The sequence below is a fragment of the Dryobates pubescens genome, chromosome 10, assembly GCF_014839835.1.
Source record: "Dryobates pubescens isolate bDryPub1 chromosome 10, bDryPub1.pri, whole genome shotgun sequence".
Taxonomy (NCBI): Eukaryota; Metazoa; Chordata; class Aves; order Piciformes; family Picidae; genus Dryobates; species Dryobates pubescens.
Window position 1 is genome coordinate 15,027,503 of NC_071621.1, and position 20,288 is coordinate 15,047,790.

Here is a 20,288-nt window from a genome sequence, read left to right on the forward strand (position 1 = left end):
TTGATTGGCCACCTGGGCATGCTACTGGCTCTTGTTCAACCAGATCCCCCAGGTCCTTTTCTGACAAGCAACTTTCTGGGGAGGTTGTGGATGCCTCCTCCCTGGGGGTGTTGAAGGCCAGGTTGGATGAGGCCTTGAGCAGCTGAGTCTAGTTGAGAAGTGTCCCTGGCCATGGCAGGGAGGTTGGAGTGGACGATTTCTGTGGTCCCTTCCAACCTGAGCCATTCTATAAGCTAGATAGCCCCAGCTCCCTCAGCAGGGAGATGTTCCACTTCTTTCAGCATCTTTGTGGCTATGTGCTGGACTCTTTCAAGCACTTCCCTGAGGTCCTTCTGAGGAGCCCAGAACTGGACACAATACTCCAGATGCAGCCTCACCAGGGCAGAAGAGAGGGTAGAGGAGAACCTCTCTTGACCTACTAACCACTCCTCTTCTAATACACCCCAGGATACCATTGGCCTCCTTGGCCACCAGGGCACATCGCTGGCTCAGGAACTGCTGCCCTCCTCCTAATTCTTTCAAAGGAGAATATTCCATAAATTCTTTTCAGGTCAGGATCAGCTCTGCCCTCTGTACAAGCTGGCACACATTCTGGTTCCACCTGCCTTTCACATGAGGTCCCTCGCTCGCTTTATGACCCACAGCAGCTCCAGAGGAATGTCAGCAAAATCCTTCCAATTATTTTAGCATTAAAGCAGGGTGCAAAGATTAGGCAGCAACTACACAAAGGTTACCACAGTAAATCTAGTGGCTTCAAACTTTAAAAGAACTGAGCTGGTCAACTATTTGGGTCCCTGAATATTTGTCATAATTCAGTCACAGAGGGGGGAAAAAGGAGCTCTCTGTGTTTTGCAGTTGGTTTGGGGTGCTGTAGGTTTGGTTTTATTTCCCCTTCCTCAAGGCAACATAGAATCATAGAGTGGTTTGGGTTGGAAGGGACCTCCAAAAGTCACCTAGTCTGGGACTATTTAGTCTGGAGAACAGGAGGCTGAGAGGAGGTCTTACTCTCTGCAGCTAACTGAAAGGAGGTTATAGTGAGGTGGGGGTTGGTCTCTTCTCCCAAATAACAACTGATAGGACAAAAAGAAATGGCCTCAAGTTGTGCCAGGGAAGGGTTAGATTGGATATTAGGCAAACATCCTTCCCTGAAAGAAGCATTGGAACAGGCTGCCCAGGGAAGTGGTGGGGTCACCATCTCAAACAACTTGTAGATGTGGTATTTTAGCACACGGTCATGCTGGTGCTGGGCTGACAGTTGGACTCAATCACAGTCTCAAGCTGCACCAGGGGAGGTTTAGGCTGGATGTTAGGAAGAAGTTCTTCCCAGAAAGAGAGATTGGAATGGGGTGCCCAGGGAGGTGGAGTCACCATCACTGGAGGTGTTCAGGAGGAGACTTGATAGGGTGCTTGGTGCCATGGTTTAGTTGATTAGATGGTGTTGGATGATGGGTTGGACACTATCTCTAAGGTCTCTTCCAACCTGGTTTATTCTACTCTATACAGGTCTTTTCCACCTGAAACAGTTCAGTGATTTTATGATTCTAAGATACTGTGCATCAAACTAGCAGTTTGACTCTTGGGATCCCTGAGCTTTATATTGAACGTGACATCCATGGCATGGGAGCCCTTGTTGGCCAGGTTAGGATGACATGTCCTGTCTGCTTCTCCACACAGGTTCCATCTCTTACTTACTGCATCCCAAGGTGGCACACGTCATCTAGCAGCACCCTTGGCCTGCACACCAAGTAACTATAAACATCAAGCACTACGACTTCTAGAAGCAGACGCTGTCTGCAAAACACGTCATGAGCTTCCTAAAGTGCAGTTACTCAGAAGAGACAGAGCTGAAAATTACAATCACTGAACAGAATTAGAATCTTAGAATGGTCCAGGCCAGAAGGGACCTCCTAAAGTCATGCAATCCAACCCCCTCTGCAGTCAGCTGGGACATCCTCCACCAGATCAGGTTGCCCAGAGCCCCATCAAGTCTTACCTTGAGTATCTCCAGGGATGGGACCTCAACCACCTCCCTGAGCAACATGTTCCACTGTTCCACCACCCTCATAGTGAACAGCTTCTTGAAATCCAATCTATATCTGCATTTCTCTAGTTTGAAGCCATTGTCCCCTGTCCTGGCACTGCAGGCCTTTGCAAACAGTCTCTTGCATCCTTCCAGTAGCCCACTTCAGGTACTGGCAGGCTGCTATTAGGATGCCCCAGAGCCTTCTCTTGTCCAGACTGAACACCCCCAGCTCCCTCAGCCTGGCCTCACAGCAGAGCTGCTCCAACCCCCTGAGCATTTTCCTGGCCCTCCTCTGGACCTGCTCCATCAGCTCCAGGTCCTTGCTGTGCTGAGGGCTCCAGACCTGCACACAGCACTGCAGCTGAGGTCTCCCCAGAGCAGAGCAAAGTGGCAGAATCACCTCTCTGGCTCTGCTGCCAGCGCTGCTTTGGCTGCAGCCCAGGCTGCCCTTGGCCTTCTGCGCTGCAAGCTCACACTGCCTGCTCCTGTCCAGCTTCTCCCCCCCAGCACCCCCAAGTCCTTTTCCTCAGGGCTGTTTTCTATCACCTCCTCTCCCATTCTGTATTGAGAGTGAGAATTTATCCTGCCCAACTGCATAACCCTGCACTTGCTCTTTTTGAACCTCATGAGGTTCACCTGGCCCCACCTCTCCAGCTTGACCAGGTTTAATTCTGTCCTAGTTCAAATCAGGGCAGCTGCCCAAGATTGTGTCCAGATGAGTTCTGTATTTCCCCAGAGAACAAGACTCTACTCTTCAGGCAGCCTGCCTGTTCCAGTGCTCTGCCACCCTTACAGGAAAGAAGTTCAGGCACTATTGTGCTGTGTTGTTACTTAAAACCATAGCAAGGCCAAGAAAATCATAGAATCAATAAGGTTGGGAAAAGACCTCAAAGATCATCAAGTCCAACCTGCCACCCAACACCTCATGACTACTAACCCATGGCACCAAGTGCCACATCCAATCCCCTCTTGAACACCTCCAGGGATGGCGACTCCACCACCTCCCTGGGCAGCACATTCCAATGGGTAATGACTCCCTCTGTAAAGAACTTTCTCCTCACCTCCAGCCTAAACCTACCCTGGTGCAGCTTGAGACTGTGTCCTCTTGTTCTGGTGCTGGTTGCCTGGGAGAAGAGACCAACCCCCACCTGGCTACAATCTCCCTTCAGGTAGTTGTAGAGAGCAATGAGGTCTCCCCTGAGCCTCCTCTTCTCCAGGCTAAACAGCCCCAGCTCCCTCAGCCTCGCCTTGCACTCCAGCTCCTCACAGCCTTGCACTCCAGCTCCTCACTCAGAAGATTTATTTAGAGTTTTTGTCATTACACAGTTTTCCACAGTTCAGTTTTTGACAGCTCAGAGTCAAGAGAGCCACATGTGACTTCAGCTCTACTTCAGAAGCTAAGCAGAAGCATTTGATGTGCAGTTTTGTAGGACACCCCACAAGGAATTTTTGGAATTCTATTTCAATGCCCTTTCAGCACACACTTGAGGACAGCCAGGTCCTCAGAGCTACACAACCATGAATTCAATGAATCTCTTCATAATTGCATCCCTTCATAACTCAATCTCCTCACCTCAAGTGGTTGGGTTCAGCAGCAGCTCACTACCTCATTTCCCTTTCTAAGATGGAGCTCCTTTCTGGCAGCAGACTTCAAAAAGTTATGCCTGAGGCTAACAGCAGTTCAAAGATGTGGGGTAGGAACCCAACTGCTTTACTTCCTGTGAAGATGCAGCACAAACACAAACCACTTTCTTCCCTCAATTTCCTAAAGATTGCATGCAAGGAATGAGAGACATTAGATCTGCTGTGTTTTACCCACACTAAAGGACCACAAAGAAGGCTAAACTTTCACCAACATGGACTCGAAGTTTTCAGAGACACACGACTGGGGATTTTACTTCACAGATGCTTAATTCCCTTTCTTTACACTTATGGGCATCCAAGAGTCTTTGGAATTGTTCACTTCAGACAGAAAAGAGCTTTCACTTGGACACATTAAGGCTCTATAGAGGGATCTGTACAGGCTGGATTAATGGGCCAAAACCAGCTGGATGAGGTTCAACAAGGTCACCTTCACCTACATCACAACTACCCTATGAAATGCTTTAGGATTAGGGAAGAGCAGTCAGAAAGCTGCCTGGCTAAAAGGACCTGGGGGTGTTGGTCCACAGGCACCTCAAGAAGAGCCAGCACATGCCCAGGGGGCCAAGAAGGCCAACAGCATCCTGGCTTGGCTTAGCACTAGTGTGGCCAGCAAGATGAGAACGGTGATTGTCCCCCGGTACGCTGCACCAGTGAAACCACACCTCAGATACTGGATTCAGTCTCGGGCTCCTCACCACAAGGACATTGAGGTGCTGAAGCTTGTCCCAAGAAGGGCAACAGGTTTCTAATCATCCATACTCCACCAAAACTCAGACTTTCAACCACAAAAGTCAGCACATGGAAGATGTCCAAAAGGCACTGGGTCTCCATGACTCACATAGGGAGAAAGTGGAAGAGAAAGAAGAACATCTCTATTTGACATGGCCTCTGCGGAAGTATCTTCATTCTCCAGCTGCTTGAACACAAAGTATTCCTTCCCTATGAGGGCAGCCTGAGAGAGTTGGGGTTGTTCAGCCTGGAGAAGAAAAGGCTTCAAGGAGACCTTATTGTGGCTTTTCAGTGCTTTAAAGGAGACCTAGGAAAAAAGCTGGGGAGGGGCTTTTGCAAGGGCATGTAGTGATAGGACATGGGGTGATGGCTTTAAACTGAGAGAGGAGAGATTCAGACTGAATGTACACAAATTCTTTACTGTCAGGGTGGTGAAAGACAGGCACAGATTGCCCAGAGAAGCTGTGGATGTCCTCTTCCTGCAAGTGTTTAAGGCCAGGCTGGCTGGGGGTTTGACCAACCTGATCTCATAGAAGGTGACCCTGATCATGGCAGGGGAATTGGAACTAGATGATCTTGAAGGTCCCTTCCAACCCAAACCATTGTGTGATTGTAAACCAGCACTCTGTTAGCTCAACCCACAGCTAGAGACTGCAACGAATGAAGTCAGTGCTATATCTGACAAAATACGTCAGTCTCTGGCACAACCTGCTCCTTCAATGGTAATGAAAATAGCAACAGTAGTATCAGAAAATAATTAAGATGCTTATTATGTAGCAACTGGGGGGAAAAAAAAAATCACACAAAAAAAATGACACAGCTGTATATTGCTCTTAAAGTTAGCCAAGTCCTTTAGTCTATCCTCCTTTGCACCCTCTCTTACCAGCTCACCCAGCAAACTTCTTCCTCACTGAACTTAATTTACCCTCAGAAGCAACTCAGAGCTCAGGTTCTGCCTGAGAGCAATGAAGTAAACTGCTCACCAGAAGCAAGAAACGTTCTCCTTCCAGCCACAGAGCTCAGAATCAATAAGACAACCAGAGGGCAAGAAGATGGAGCCAGACTCTTTTCAGTGATACCCAGTGACAGGACAAGGGGCAATGGCTACAAACTGGAACCAAGGAGGTTCCACCTGAACAAGAGGACAACTTTTTTTTCTTTGAGGGTATCAGAGACCTGGAACAGGATGCCCAGAGAGGTTGTGGAGTGTCCACCTCTAGAGAGAGTCCCAACTCAACTGGTCATGAACCCAGACAACCAGGCCTAGAGGACCCTGCCTTAGCAGAGGGGTTGGGCTAGGTGATCTCTAGAAGTGGCCTGCCAACACCCATCACGCTGTGATTCTGTGTGACAAAACAAGAATCAAAACACAGAATGTACTTAAATGTAATGATAGCAGGAAGGGTTCAAAAGCAAACTCACAAGCCCATGCAGAGACTGAAGCAAATGAACTTCTGAGTATTGTTTCAACAGCTGTGTTTGGTTATGGTCACTACAACATCAAGAGCCACAGACCAAGCAAGCTGGCAAAAGCAGAGATCTGAGGAATAAAAACTGCCAGCAGACCCTAAATAAAATTGCTCTCAACTGGGGTTAAGAAAATCTTACAAGCACTGACTGCTGGCCAGGCAAAACTCTTCTTGCTGGGTGTTTAAGGACACTAGATGCAGCCACTCCACTTTTAACCAAAGACCTTTAAGAAGCAGCACTTACAAATATCAGCTTTCTTTGTTGATGTTTCCCCCCTGAGTTTGTCTAAATAAATATTTATTCACTTGTAAGATGAAAGACATGACACAAGAATAACAGAATCACAGACAGGCAGGGTCTGGAAGAGACCTCTGGAGATTATCAAGTGCAATCCCCTTGCCAAGGCAGCTTCACCTCATGAAGGCCACACAAGAACAGGTCCAGGTGGGTTCTGAATGTCTCCAGAAATGGGACACTCCACCACCTCTCAGGGCAGACTGGGACAGTGCTCTGACACCCTTAAAGAAGCTGCCCCTCATGTTTAGAATGAGCTTATGCTCAAGTTTTTGCCTATTACCCCTTGTCCTGTCACTGGGCACCACTGAAAAAAAGCCTGGTCCCATCCTCCTGACACCCACCCACTCTTCAAGTATTGATAAGGGATTTATGAGATCTCCCCTTCTGTCTTCTCTTTTCCAGGCCAAAAAGCCCCAATTCTCTCAGTCTTTTGCCATAAGAGAGATATGCCAGTAGCCTCAGCATCTTAGCAGTCCTTTTCTGTACCCTCTCCACTACGTCTCTGTCTTTGAACAGGATTGCCCACAACTGGACACAGTGATTTCAGATGTAGCCTCATCAGGGCAGAGCAGATGGGGGGCAGAACCTCCCTCGAGCTGCTTGCCAGACTCGATGCACCCCAGAACTATGCACAGGGCAGCAAAGAGACCAGGAGGGTGCAAGTCTCACCTCATTAACAACATGCTGTAGGAGTTTATAGAAGTCCCTTAAGCCTCTTAACATCACCTTGGGCAAAAGGCCACTAATCCATATTAGCAATGGGAATGACCTGGGAGTACCAAATAAGCAATGAAAAACAAAATGATGCTCAGAAGGAGGGACCCAAACAGTAATCGAGGGACTTATGGAATCAAGCACAAATCAAATCCAAGCTAAGGTACTTCTGACCTTAAAGAAACACTTGATTTTATTTATGCATCAGGTTCTACAAGCAAACAGGACATGCTGATTAATAATGTGAAGCATATTAGTGATCATCATGCTGCTGGATGACAAGCCAAGGGCAAACCATTAAGCCTCTCTTCATAAAGGAGGAATGAGTCTTTGGTTTCCAGACACCAAGACTATTCCTTCACTCAATTAAGAACACTTCCTAACCCTGCCCAAAATCATAGAATGGGTTGGGTTGGAAGGGACCTTAAAGATCATCTGCTTCCAACATCCACGCCATGGGCAGGGACACCATCCACTAGACCAGGTTGCTCAAGGCCTCATCCAACCTGGCCTTGAACACTTCCATGAAGGAGGCATCCACAACCTCCCTAGGTAACCTGTTCCAATGTCTCACCACCCTCACTGTAAAGGATCTCTTCCTAATCTCCAGTCTAAATCTCCCCTCTTCCAGCTTCAATCCATTGCCCCTTGTCCTATCACTACAAGTGCTAGCAAAAAGTCCCTTCCTGACTTTCTTGTAGGCTCCCTTTAGGTACTGGAAGGCTGCTAAGGTCTCCCCCAGAGCCTTCTCTTCTCCAGGCTGAAGAGCCTGTCCCCATAGGAGAGGTGCTCCACCCCCCAAATCATCTTTGTGGCCTCCTCTGGACCCACTGCAGCAGTCCCATGTCCCTTTGGTGCTGTTGATGCCAGAACTAGACGCAGTGCTCCATGTGGGGTCTCACCAGAGCAGAGGAGCAAAATCCCCTCCCTGTCCTGCTGCTCTCACTGCTTTGGATGCAGCCTGCAGGGGAAGATTTGCCTTTGCTTGAGTTAGAGAAGGCCATTGTTTAATCTTTGCCTTAGAAAAGAATGTAAGCCCCTTGTAACTGAGGACAAAGACTTGGCAGAATTTGGTTGGAGGTGCTGAAAAGTTGGTTTGCCATTTTAACCTGTTGTGTGTCTTAATTACACACATGCCAGTAGCAAACAGCCAATGAAGATGTGACACCTGTGCTGTCTGAAAGAGTATGCAACTCTGCTGTGTAACGTAACAAACGACTTCACCTGGTAACATCTTGGCCTGGAAGCTGTGCTTGTAGTGACTCCAGGGTGATCAAACACCAAAACCATGTGACTACTGGCCTTCTAAGTCAGGGCTTGGGGGCTCAAGTCCCACCTGGGGTGAGAGACAGGTGGTTCTGTTTTTTTGAGGGGTTTGGAGTACAGCCCTATGAGGAGAGGCTGAGGGAGCTGGGGGTGCTCAGCCTGGAGAAAAGGAGGCTCAGGGCAGACCTTATTTGCTCTCTACAACTACCTGAAGGGAGGTTGTAGAGAGGTGGGGGTTGGTCTCTTCTCCCAGGCAACCAGCACCAGAACAAGAGGACACAGTCTCAAGCTGCGCCAGGGGAGGTTTAGGCTGGAGGTTAGGAAGAAGTTTTTCATAGAAAGAGCGATTGGCCATTGGAATGTGCTGCCCAGGGAGGTGGTGGAGTCACCATCCCTGGAGGTGTTTAGGAAGAAACTGGATGGGGCACTTGGTGCCATGGTTTAGTTGATTGGATAGTGTCACATGATAAGCTGGACTCGATCTCAAAGGTCTCTTCCAACCTGGTTAATTCTAGTCTATTCTACAAATGGTGACCCCAAGGTGCACCCTGAGCAGCTACAGAGCATAACCAACAACAGCCACTTGGCTTCACCTGGCTTACAGAGATGGTGCTCGCCGATGCCATTAAAAGCTCGCCTCGAAGTTGTTGGTCCCTATGGGACTCGCTAGAGGCTGTTTGCCACTGGGAGGAGTGGAAGTCCCCAACTTAGCTTAAGTATAGGCTGGATGTAAAAAAATTGTTGAACATTTCTTAAAAACAAATAAAGAAACCATATTACTACAGCAACCCAGCACATGGCTGCCTTCTGGGCTGCCTGTGACCATTGCTGGCCCACCCTCAGATTTTTATCAGCTGACACCCCCAAGTCCTTCTCCCGCAGACTACGCTCCAGCCATTTTCCTCCCAGCCTGTATTTGTCCTTGGGATTGCCCCAACCTCGCTGTGGGACATTGCACTTGGCCTTGTTGAGCTTCACGATCTCCAGAGGCCCCTTCCAAACCACACCTCACCAGGACTCTGTGTAAGAGCACCAGGTCCACACTCCCATCGTGCTGGTTTGCTGCAGCAGCACTTCCCTCCCTGCTTGGCATTTAAAGGCAAGGAGAAGTGAAAGCCATATTCAAATCTGACACTTTCCATCCGCTGCTCTGATTTCCCCTGGCATATTTAGTAGGAAAGAGGAAGTAAAATATTCAGAAGTCACTCTTCTGTTTTCATATTACTCAGTGGAATACAACAATATAAAAGTATTTTAAAAGATACTCTTTTCACACTCTTCTAATTGGAAAATGACTTCAGGTGCAGCCCTGAGCCCATGAAGCAGCTTTCTTCACTTCTATAGAATAGAATAGACCAGGTTGCAAAAGACCTTTGAGATTCATAAGAGTCCAGCCTATCATCCAACACAATCAACCAAACCATGGCACCAAGTGCCCCATCCAGTCTCTTCCTTAACACCTCCAGTGATGGTGACTTCACCACCTCCCTGGGCAGCATATTCCGATGGCAAATCACTCTTTCTGTGAAGATCTTCTTCCTAACCTCCAGCCTAAACCTCCCCTGGCACAGCTTGAGACTATGACCTCTTGTTCTGGTGCTGGCTGCCTGGGAGAAGAGACCAACCCCCACCTGGCTACAATCTCCCTTCAGGTAGTTGTAGAGAGCAATAAGGTCTCTCCTGAGCCTCCCCCTCTCCAGGCTAAGCAATCCCAACTGCTCTCAGCCTCTCCTCACAGGGCTGTGCTCCAAACCCCTCCACAGCTTTGTTGCCCTTCTCTGGACACATTCCATACAAGACCTCTCAAACTCATCTGCCAGCACATTTTGAATCTCCCATTTCAACCACATTCCTCAAGTTGTTATGAGTGACTTGCACCTTTAAAGAAAGTCATTGAAGTTTTAGCCTTGTTCTGATTCACTCAGAGTCTTCTCATGTTTCCCTGTCTCCACTCACTTTGATCACTTCAAGTATCTAAGCATCCCAGGGCTAGGGGATCAAGCTCCTGTACCCAACACTACTGAGACTGCACCTCAAATACTGGATTGTTTTGAGCCCCTCACTCCAACAAGGCTGCCCAGGGAGGTGTTGGAGTCACCCTTCCTGGAGGTGTTCAAAAACATGTGTAGACATGGCACTTCAGGACATAGTTTAATGGTCATGGTAGTGTTAGGCTGATAATCTTAGAGGTCTTTTCCAGCCAAAATGAATCTGTGATTCCAAGAAGGACATTGAGGGGCTGGAGCATGTCCAAAGAAGGGCAACACACCTGGTGAAGGGTCTAGAGCAAAAATCCTATGAGGAGTTGCTAAGGGAACTGGGGGCATTTACTCAGGAGAACAGCAGGCTGAAGGGTGATCTTCTCACTCTCTACAACTCCCTAAACGGAGGTTGTGGCAAGGTGAAGGAAACAAGGACCAGGACAAAAGGAAACAGAATCAAGTTGCACCAATGGAGGTTTCAGTTAGGTATTAGGAAGAACTTCTTCACTCAAGGAGTGGTTAAGCCCTGGAACAGGCTGCCCAGGGAGGTGGTAGAGTCACCATCCCTGGAAGCGTTCAAAAAGCATGCAGAAGTGGTGCTTAGGGACATGGTTCAGTGGTGCACTTGGCAGTGTTAGGCTAATAGTTGGAGTTGACAATCTTGGAGGCCCTTTACAACCTTAACGATTCTATGAGCTATCCAACGTACTGCATTGCCACTGCTGACTGCTGAAAATCTGGGGTTGTTTATTAGAATAAACCAGGTTGGAAGAGACCTTCAAGATCATTGTGTCCAACCTATCATCCAACACCACCTAATCAACTAAACCATGCAACCAAGCACCCCATCAAGTCTCCTCCTGAACACCTCCAATGATGGGGACTCCACCACCTCCTCAGGCAGCACATTCCAATGGGCAATCACTCTTTCTGTATAGAACTTCTTCCTAACCTCCAGCCTAAACCTCCCCTGGCACAGCTTGAGACTGTGTCCTCTTGTTCTGGTGCTGGTTGCCTGGGAGAAGAGACCAACCTCTGCCTGCCTACAACCTCCCTTCAGGTAGTTGTAGAGAGCAATAAGGTCACCCCTGAGTCTCCTCCTCTCCAGGCTAATCAACCACAGCTCCCTCAGTCTCTCCTCATAGGGCTGTGTTCCAAACCCCTCACCAACTTTGTTGCCCTTCGCTGGACACCTTCCAGCAAGTCAGCATCTTTCTTAAACTGAGGGGCCCAGAACTGGACACAGTACTCAAGGTGTGGCCTAACCAGTGCAGTGTACAGGGGTAGAATGACCTCCCTGCTCCTGCTGGCCACACTGTTCCTGATGCAGGCCAGGATGCCATTGGCCCTCCTGGCTGCCTGGGCACACTGCAGGCTCATGTTCAGTCTACCATCAACCAGCACCCCCAGGTCCCTGTCTGCCTGGCTGCTCTCCAGCCACTCTGACCCCAGCCTGTAGCACTGCATGGGGTTGCTGTGGCCAATGTGCAGCACCTGGCACTTGGATGCATTCAATCTCAAGCCCTTGGACTCTGCCCATCTGTCCAGCCTGTCAAGGTCCCTCTGCAGAGCCTCTCTACCCTCCAGCAGATCAACTCCTGCCCCCAGCTTGGTGTCATCTGCAAATTTACTGATGACGGACTCAATGCCCTCATCCAGATCATCAATAAAGATGTTAAAGAGCATGGGGGAATAAAGAGCATTGTTGGAAGCCAGAAATGCCTTCAATCTAGGAAAACTTCCTTTTATAATCCTGGGAAGTCCTTCCCAGAAGTACTTTCAAAAGAAAAACCAAACCAAACCAAACCCAACCACATCTTTTGCTTTAAAGTTCACTTCACTCAGGACTTTCATTCCTCTGCACCCTGGGTTCAACCAGGCCAGCAACACAAATTTCTGAAGCATTTCTGTTCAGCTCCTGCAGTGACTAAAATCTCCAAAGCTGCAGAATTATTAAGTGTTTAGAATACATCATTTCTTGAGCTGTAGCTCGAGATGGAACACTTTCTTGCACAAGAAATTTTACAGGATGGATGAATCTTGAATTCCAGGTCATCAGTGAAATATTTATAGGCCTTGCAATCAACTCCTCATTTCTTTATAAGAAGGATCACAGAGTAAGAGTGGAAACCTGGAAAAGACATTTTTCAGTGTCCACACCAAGGACTTTCAAAGGCTTTGAGTAATCTTTCAGTACCTCTCCTTAAAATACCACCTTCTGCACCTAGACAATTGCTCCAGGTCAGGCTGGATGGGGCTCTGAGGAACTTGGTCTAGTTGAAAATGTCCCTGCTCTCTGGATTATTTTATGCCCAAAGTAGATTGGAGGCAGGGGGGATTTTCCTTCTACCACTTTGGAACTTTGTTTGGCTAGAAGAAGTTTTTCAGTTCCTGAATAAGATCTTCATCTTCAGTATTGAAAACACAGAAAAGATCCTGTTGGAAGAGACCTCAAAGCTCATCCAGTCCAACCCTCAAACCAGCACTGAAGGGTTAACAGTAAAACAAGTCCCTAAGTGCCAGGTCCACAGGTTGCTTAAACACCTCCAGGGATGGCAACTCCACTGTCCTGGGCAGCTTGTTCCGATGTTTGAGAACCCTCTCTGTGAAGAAATATTTCCTAGCATCCAGCCTGAACCTCCCTTGGACACATCTTGAAACCATTTCCTCTAGTCCTGTTGCTTGACACCAAGGAGAAGTGGCTGCCTGCCCCTGGCTCCAACCTCCTTTCCAGTAGTTGTAGAGAGCAATGAGGTCACCCCACAGCCTCCTCTTCCCCAGACTGACAACCCCAGCTCCTTCAGATGCTCCTCACACGTCCTGTGCTCCAGGCCCTTCACCAGCATCATTGTCCTTCTCTGGACACACTCCAGGGCCTTTCCCTCTCAAACAGGTTTAGGATGGGGACAAGCCACTGTCTGAGTGGTGGTAGGATGGGTGAAAAGATATCCTGACCATGTGACACTTGCCCAACTGCTTGGAATGTCCCCATGCACTTCATATGACCAATATGAATCTAGTCTGACAAGCTTTTATCAGTGCTGAGTATAAACAAAGGTGAGGCTCTGCAGTTTGCTGAAGACCAGTGTGTGGAAACCTCACATGGCTCATCATGGAACCACTTCAGGTCTCTTGTCCTTACCTCAAGCCTCTGTCCCACACTATGGCAACTCAGCTGCTCCCAGAGTTAAGCTCATATGGAAGCCCCAGGATTTGTGCTTCCTAAGTTCTACTCTTGGGCTCCTAAAACTCCACCAAACTCCAACTGGTTTTTAACGAATCTCAGTCTAAAAGTGAACAGAGGCTACAGAGAACTAGTTGAAAACTTGGGAAGTTCACAGACTGCTACCTACTTCTGATGTCTGTGGCTGAAAGCTCATTGCTGTTCCTTCCCACACCTACTTCTGATGTCTGCGGCTGAAAGCTTACTGCTGTTCCTTCCCAGAGAAACTTTCACCATCTGGCAGAAGATGAAGCGAAAGAGAAAATATTGGGTCACCTGGACTTTGGTCCAACAGTATTCACAGCTGTGCACAGTGGCACAGTTTACCCCTTGCCTTCTTACCACCATGTTCATAGTTAGCTGAAAATGTCCAACTCCCTCCCAAGCAATATATCAAAGTGTTTGATTTTCACCTTGGAAACCCACTGTGGACATCACCACAGAAACACGGTTGATCAACACTGAACTGCAACTAAAACCTGTGATACAAAAGACTCTGAACTCCATCTTGCAGCTCCTCCTGTCTGCCTTAGTATCCATAAAATCTTTTTCTTTTACCCCCCCACTACCCAAGCAAGCTCCAGGGAACAGAATTGCTTACATCAAAGTACCAATGAGGGGAGTTCAATAGTTGAACAACTTCCTGGGAATACAGCAGACCATGATGGAGCTGATTTGTGGTCTCATTACAGGACTGCCTAATGTACAGACTAAACACCACAGTGTTTTCCCCCTGCAATTTGGAAGTAAGCCACAGATGGCCTTCTGAAGAGAGCTTCTTGCAACAGATCATCCATCAGTCAAGCCAATAGGAATCAGCAACACGAGATCAAGCATTTTACATTACACCTGGCAAGGACTGGGGGCAGAGATGCAACCAGCTGAAGAGCACTCTCCCTGCAGATGGTGCACAGTCAAACCAGTTGGGAATGACTGTTGCAAATACTTTACCATCAGCCAAGACACAGCAGTGCTAAGCTGTTACACCTGCAACTCTCTACTCATCTACTATGAGCAAACAGTGAGCACTTGCAGCCCAGAAAGCCAATCATATCCTGGGCTGCATCTAGAGAAGCATAGCCAGCAAGTCAAGGGAGGTGATTCTCCTCCTCTACTCCACTCTGGTGAGACCCCACCTGGAGCACTGTGTCCAGTTCTGGAGCCCCTACTACAGAAAGGATCTGGAGGTGCTGGAGCATGTGCAGAGAAGGGCTGCAAGGATGGGCTGGAGCTGCTCTCCTATGAGGACAGACAGAGAGCTGGGGTTGTTCAGTCTGGAGAAGAGAAGACACCAAGGAGACCTAATTATGGCCTTCTGGTATCTGAAGGGGGCCACAAGAAAGCTGGGGAGGGACTTTTTAGGGTGTCAGGGAGTGATAGGGCTGGAGGGAATAGGAAAAAAAATAGAAATGGGTAGATTCAGATTGGATGTTAGGAAGAAGTTCTTCACCATGAGGCACTGGAACAGGTTGCCCAGGGAGGCAAAAACCTCCAGGGGTCCCTGGAGGTTTTTAAGGCCAAGATGGATGTGGCTCTGGGCAACCTAATGTAGTGTGAGGTGTCCCTGCCCATGGCAGGGGGGTTGGAACTGGATGATCCTTGAGGTCTCTTCCCCCTAACAATTCTATGATTCTGCTATGCTGGAATCTATGCTGGGTTTTGTTTCCTTTTCTTCTGTCTCCATCTTTATCACAACACAATAAGAGGGAACATTTTTGCCATTTTCTGAAATGGTTCCAGACATTTTCATAGAATGTTTGGGATTGGAAGGGACTTTAAACATCATCTAGACCAACCCCACTGCAGTAAGCAGGGACACGTTCAACTAGCTCAGGTGGCTCAGAGCCTCCTCCAACTTGACGGATGCCCCAGGGATGGGGCATCTACCACCTCTCTGGGCACCTCTTCCTTCTATTTGGTCTGATCTCCCCTCTTTGAAACTACAGGCCCTGCTAAAATGTTCAACTTCCATCTTTCCACCTCTAAGTACTGAAAGGCTGTTCTAAGGTCTTCCCAGAGCCTTCTCTTCTCCAGGCTGAAAACCCCAACTCCCTTTAGCCTGCCTTTACAGCAGAAGGCTTCCAGCCCTCACATTGGTTTTGTGGCCTCCTCTGGAACCATTCCAACAGGTCACAGGTTGGAAAAGACCCTCAAGGATCACCAAGTCCAACCCAGATCCCTACTCTACAAAGCTCACCCCTAAACCATAGCCCCAAGCACCACATCCAAACCACCTTGAAACACATCCAGGTTTGGGGGCTCCACCACCCCCTGCCCAGCACATTCCAGTGCCTGACCACTCCTGTGAAAATGTTTTTCCTATTGTCCAGTCTCAACCTATTCAGTCATAGCTTGAGGTCATTCCCTCTTGTTCTATCACTAATTACCTGTGAGAAGAGACCAGCACCAACCTCTCCACAATGTCCTTTCAGGTAGCTGTAGACAGCAATGAGGTCTCTCCTCAGCTTCCTCTTCTCCAAACTAACCATCCCCAGCTCCTTCAGTTGCTCTCCAGCAGATTTATTCTCCAAGCCCTTCCCCAGTTCTGCTGCCCTCCTCTGCACTCACTCCAGCACCTCCACATCTCTCTTCTACTTGAGGTGCTCAAAACTGGCCACAATACTCAAGGAACAATTTCTTGCACAAGAAATTTTACAGAATGGATCTCATATGCACCAGAGTTGAGTCCCAGGGGACAATCCCCTCCCTGCTCCTGCTGGACACAGCATTTCTAATGCCAGCCAGGAGGCCATTTGCTTTTCTGGCCCCCTGGGCACACTGCTTGCTCATATTCAGCTGCTTGTCCATTAGCACCCCCAGGTCCCTTTCTGCCAGACAGCTTTCCACTCACACTGCTCCAAGCCTGTTGCATTGCTTGGGATTGTTGTGACCCAAGTGCAGGACCTGGCATTTGGCCTTGTTAAAGCTCATCCCATTAATGCTGCCCATGGATCCAATCCATCCAAGTCCCTCTGTAGAGCCTCCCTACCCTTATGAAGAACAAGACTCTCACCTAACATCTTTCTTGGCTGGGGTCCCCAGAGCTGGACCCAGTACTGCAGGTGAGGTCTCAGCAGAACAGAGGGGCAGAATCCCCTCCATCAATTTGCTGGCCACCATTATTTCTGAGAGGTCTTCCTCTGCTCCACCAGTTTATGCATGCCCTGGTTCACCACCTCAACAAGTGCGATGCTTCAGTCTATGAGCATGGATCCGATTCACTGCCTTCACCACTGACTGCTTGAAAATATTTTGGTTAAGAGAAAAAAGAAGAAAATGTGGCTTCTTTTTCATCCTTATTCACTCCCTACAAACCATGTATCAGCAGAGTAGTTTGTGCGAGAGTAGATGCAGCTCCAATTCAAGCCTACAGATCTTTAAGCACTGCCTCACAGCTCTTTTAAAAGCTCCACTCTCACTAATGTAGCATGGGATAGTGAAAGCTCATCAACTGCAGCACGAGGGAAAAGTTGGAAGCACTGGAGGCCCTGCTCCTGGAGCCCATAAAGATGTGCTTTCCTGTCTCTAGACAACCACACACGACATCTGTTTTGGTCAGCAATTAGCAGAGCAACATTCAACAGATCATTTGACTGCGGCGTGACTCGCTCTCCCCCTTAATACTGCATTTTTTTTTTCCCCTCCAGCCCCTTCCATCTAGTGGAGAAATCTGAAAGGTTTGGCTCCCCCCGCCACCACCACCACCTCTCCTTTTGCTTTGAGCTGCTTAAAGTGACAGGACTGAGAAGCTGGAGCATTTGAGTAATGATGCCACTCCAGCTTTTCTTGCATTAAGCAACTAGGAAGAGAAAATGCCGAAGAATCTCTGCTTTTATAGTGGAATTATTTCCCAAGACAATTTCAGTCCTGTTAGCAAAAGAAAACCATGGCCTGGCACAACTATTTAGGGATACAAATTGGCATTTTATGCTTAACCAGATGCATTTCTTCACAGCCATGGCCTCCATTTCTCCCACTTAAAAAGCAGAATACAACAACAGCAGGCACTTGCAGGGCAGATCATCTTGTCAACCAACAAACAAGGTTAGTCAGACAGACACAAGTGATCCCACTGGTAAAAAGGTTTTGGACATGACTTCTCACTCCTGAAAACGTATCTAGTGGCAGATTTGTTTTCTCACCAACATGAAGTTCACAGTATCACTGTATAACTAAGGTTGGAAGAGACCCCAAGGATCATCAAGTCCAACCTGTCCCAACAGACCTCACGACTAGACCATGGCACCAAGTGCCACGTCCAGTCTCCCCTTGAACACCTCCAGGGGTTCAGGGGTACAATTAAATCTAGACTAGACCCAAACCACACCTTCAGCACTTCAGTTAAAAAGTCACTGCAGCTACTAAAAACATTCCCTTTAAGTTCACTACTGGGGAACGGGATCTTTAGAGAGATTTATAGCCATGACTCAGACCATCTTCCTCCCATCCTAGCAGTCAAAAAAAAATAATGCAGCACTGGGTGTTCCAGGGGAAACTGCCTACCAGAACAAATCCCTAAGTTGATTTCTGTGCTGGCAGGTAGCAAACAATTCCCTTGCCTGACGTAGCACCACGCTCACACCAGCCAGATTTTTGCATGACAGAAGTGCTGCAATAGGCTGGAGTGACTTTTCCCTTCTTTTTCATCATCCTGCAGTAAAATACCCGCAGGGTGATTAGCCCCTGCAAGGTATCTTGCAAGCCAGTAACAGACTTTGAAGCTCAGATAACACAGTGAAAGAGGATGATTTGTTATCAGCGTCGGAGCATCTCGACTTGATTGCAAGCCCCGAGACAGACGCCTCAGCGCAGGGTCCTCCTATTTGCAGGGCACACAGCAAAACAATACCTCAGACTCTGTCACGGCCTTACACTTACAGTAACGTTTCTCCAGCACCCCTACAAACATCCCACTAGCTTAAACTAAATATTTACTCGACTGGAACATCCCATAATTGATGAGTCAGTTTCTGCTGCTACAAACTCCTACAGAAATTTCTGCTCCTAGGAAAAGGGGAAAAAAAAAGCCTGTGTTTTGGTCTCACTTGCACAGACGAAATCCAACCACTAAGAACTAAAGCTCCTCCCTGCAGCGTTTATTTGCTTGGTTCTTGCACAAGCCTGAGAAAGAATAAACCCAAAAGTTCAGCAGGCAGAAGGCCATTCTTGATTTCCTGAAGGATCCACGGCTCCCTGTGTAGCTCATCCCAAGCAGTGCTCGTGTTTATTATGTCCACTATCACAGAGCAGGCCCACATTTAGAACAACTATTTGCACAGCTCCAGCCGCCAAGGGCCGTCTCCACTCCCTCCCTTTGCCCAGAAGTGGCTGCCTGGTCAGCCACGTTTATCTGAGGAGCAGTTAGATCTTCATTTCAACTTGGCACCTATTGATCTTTCCTCTAGTAACTCTTCCTTTTCACAACTGGTAACACGCCGCTCAAGTCTACTCAATAACATTGACCGCACCAAGGCAACAAACCAAAACTTTGAGCCCAGACTCACATCTTGAAGTGCTTCTACAGCAAGGGATGCCTTTGCTAGGGAATTATATCCCCCGCCTCCACCACTGCTGTTGAAGCTGCCGGGCAATTAAAGTCACTGCGTGCATGAGGTGAAAGGGCACAGACTGAGTTCGATAGGGATTGCTAAACCCTCACGCAGAGCCTCGACTTCCTCACCTAACCTTGCTCCTAACGCTCTCCAAAATTAAAACAACGGGACGGTTGCCCAGTAAACCAAAAGCCAACTATCAGCAAACAGGAAAAAACACAGAGTTAGCTGAAGGAAGGATGTGATGGGGATGGAACATTTCACCACTTTTCAGAACAGGCTCCGATTTAACTGCGCTCACTCCCCTCCCCCCTGCCCCATCCCAGCAGGGGAGGAGAGGGCACCCCCAGCTGCTCCCACCTCACCCAAGCTTACGGCAAATTTATCTGGGTGTTATCGATACATACTGCAACTCCCAGCTTTTGTTTGCACCCAGCATCTCTACAGGCATAGAAGCAGCTTCTCAGGAAGAGGAAACCCATCCCTTCACCCCTTGACTCTCCTGCGCTGCCGGAAGAGGCACACAGACCCCTGCCCCATGTAAAGGGGACCTCACTCTCTCATCTTCCGACCAGACCAAGAGGAAGGGGCTCAACTCCCCTTGCCTCATGGACCCGCATTCCATCAGTGCAGGGACCTGCCTCAGGCAGCCCCATGCCTTGAGGGACCATTCCCCTTACAGCTGAGGGAGCATCTCTCTACCCCCTTACCTCAGAGGGCACACACCCTGGTCCACCCCAAGGAGTACTTTCTTTTCCTCTCAGCAGACACCGTATCTCAGGCAGCAGCCTCCCTAGGGCATCTCACACCTCAGTGCACTCACAACCCCCAAGAAACAACCAACCTCCTTCACCTCTCAGGGCACACCTCACCTCAGAGAGACCCCTTCTCCACCCCAGGGAACACCTCCGCCCAAGGAAGCATCCCCCTTCATGCAGAGCATCCAACACCTTCAGGGAGCACCTCCTCCATACCTCAGGGCACCCCACACCTCAGGAGCACCTCTTCTTCATCTCAGAGCATCCTACACAACAGCGAGCAAACCCCTATGCCTCAGGACACCTTCCAGCCCCGAGAGTACCCCCTATAGAGCCCAGCGCACCCCACATGTCAGCCCAGGGACGCCACCGTCACCCTTTTCCCCCCGGGGCCCATCGTACCTGCTGCGAGGGCAGCTCCACATGCAAGGCCCGGGTGGCGGAGCCCGGGGGTAAGGCGGCGGGGCCGGCGACCGAACTCATCCTCACGGCAAGGCAACGGCCGGGGAACGGCTGCAGCGCCCGAGCATGAGCACTGCGGGCCGCTCGCCCCGCGCCGCCACCGCTGCCGCCGGGCACCGAGGGGTTAATGGCGGCAGGAGCACCGGCCCGGACCGCTGGCTACGGAGC

General features: G+C 48.9%; 1 protein-coding gene across 1 annotated transcript in view; it reads right to left on the reverse strand.

Moving 5' to 3' along the window:
* Positions 1–20,288, reverse strand: part of UVRAG (UV radiation resistance associated) — a 176,622-nt gene extending 156,334 nt beyond the window's left edge. Inside the window, exon 1 of the mRNA XM_009902903.2 lies at positions 20,061–20,288. Within this exon, the coding sequence (XP_009901205.2) occupies positions 20,061–20,141 (81 nt within the window). The 5' untranslated portion in view covers positions 20,142–20,288. The remainder of the gene's footprint in view (positions 1–20,060) is intronic.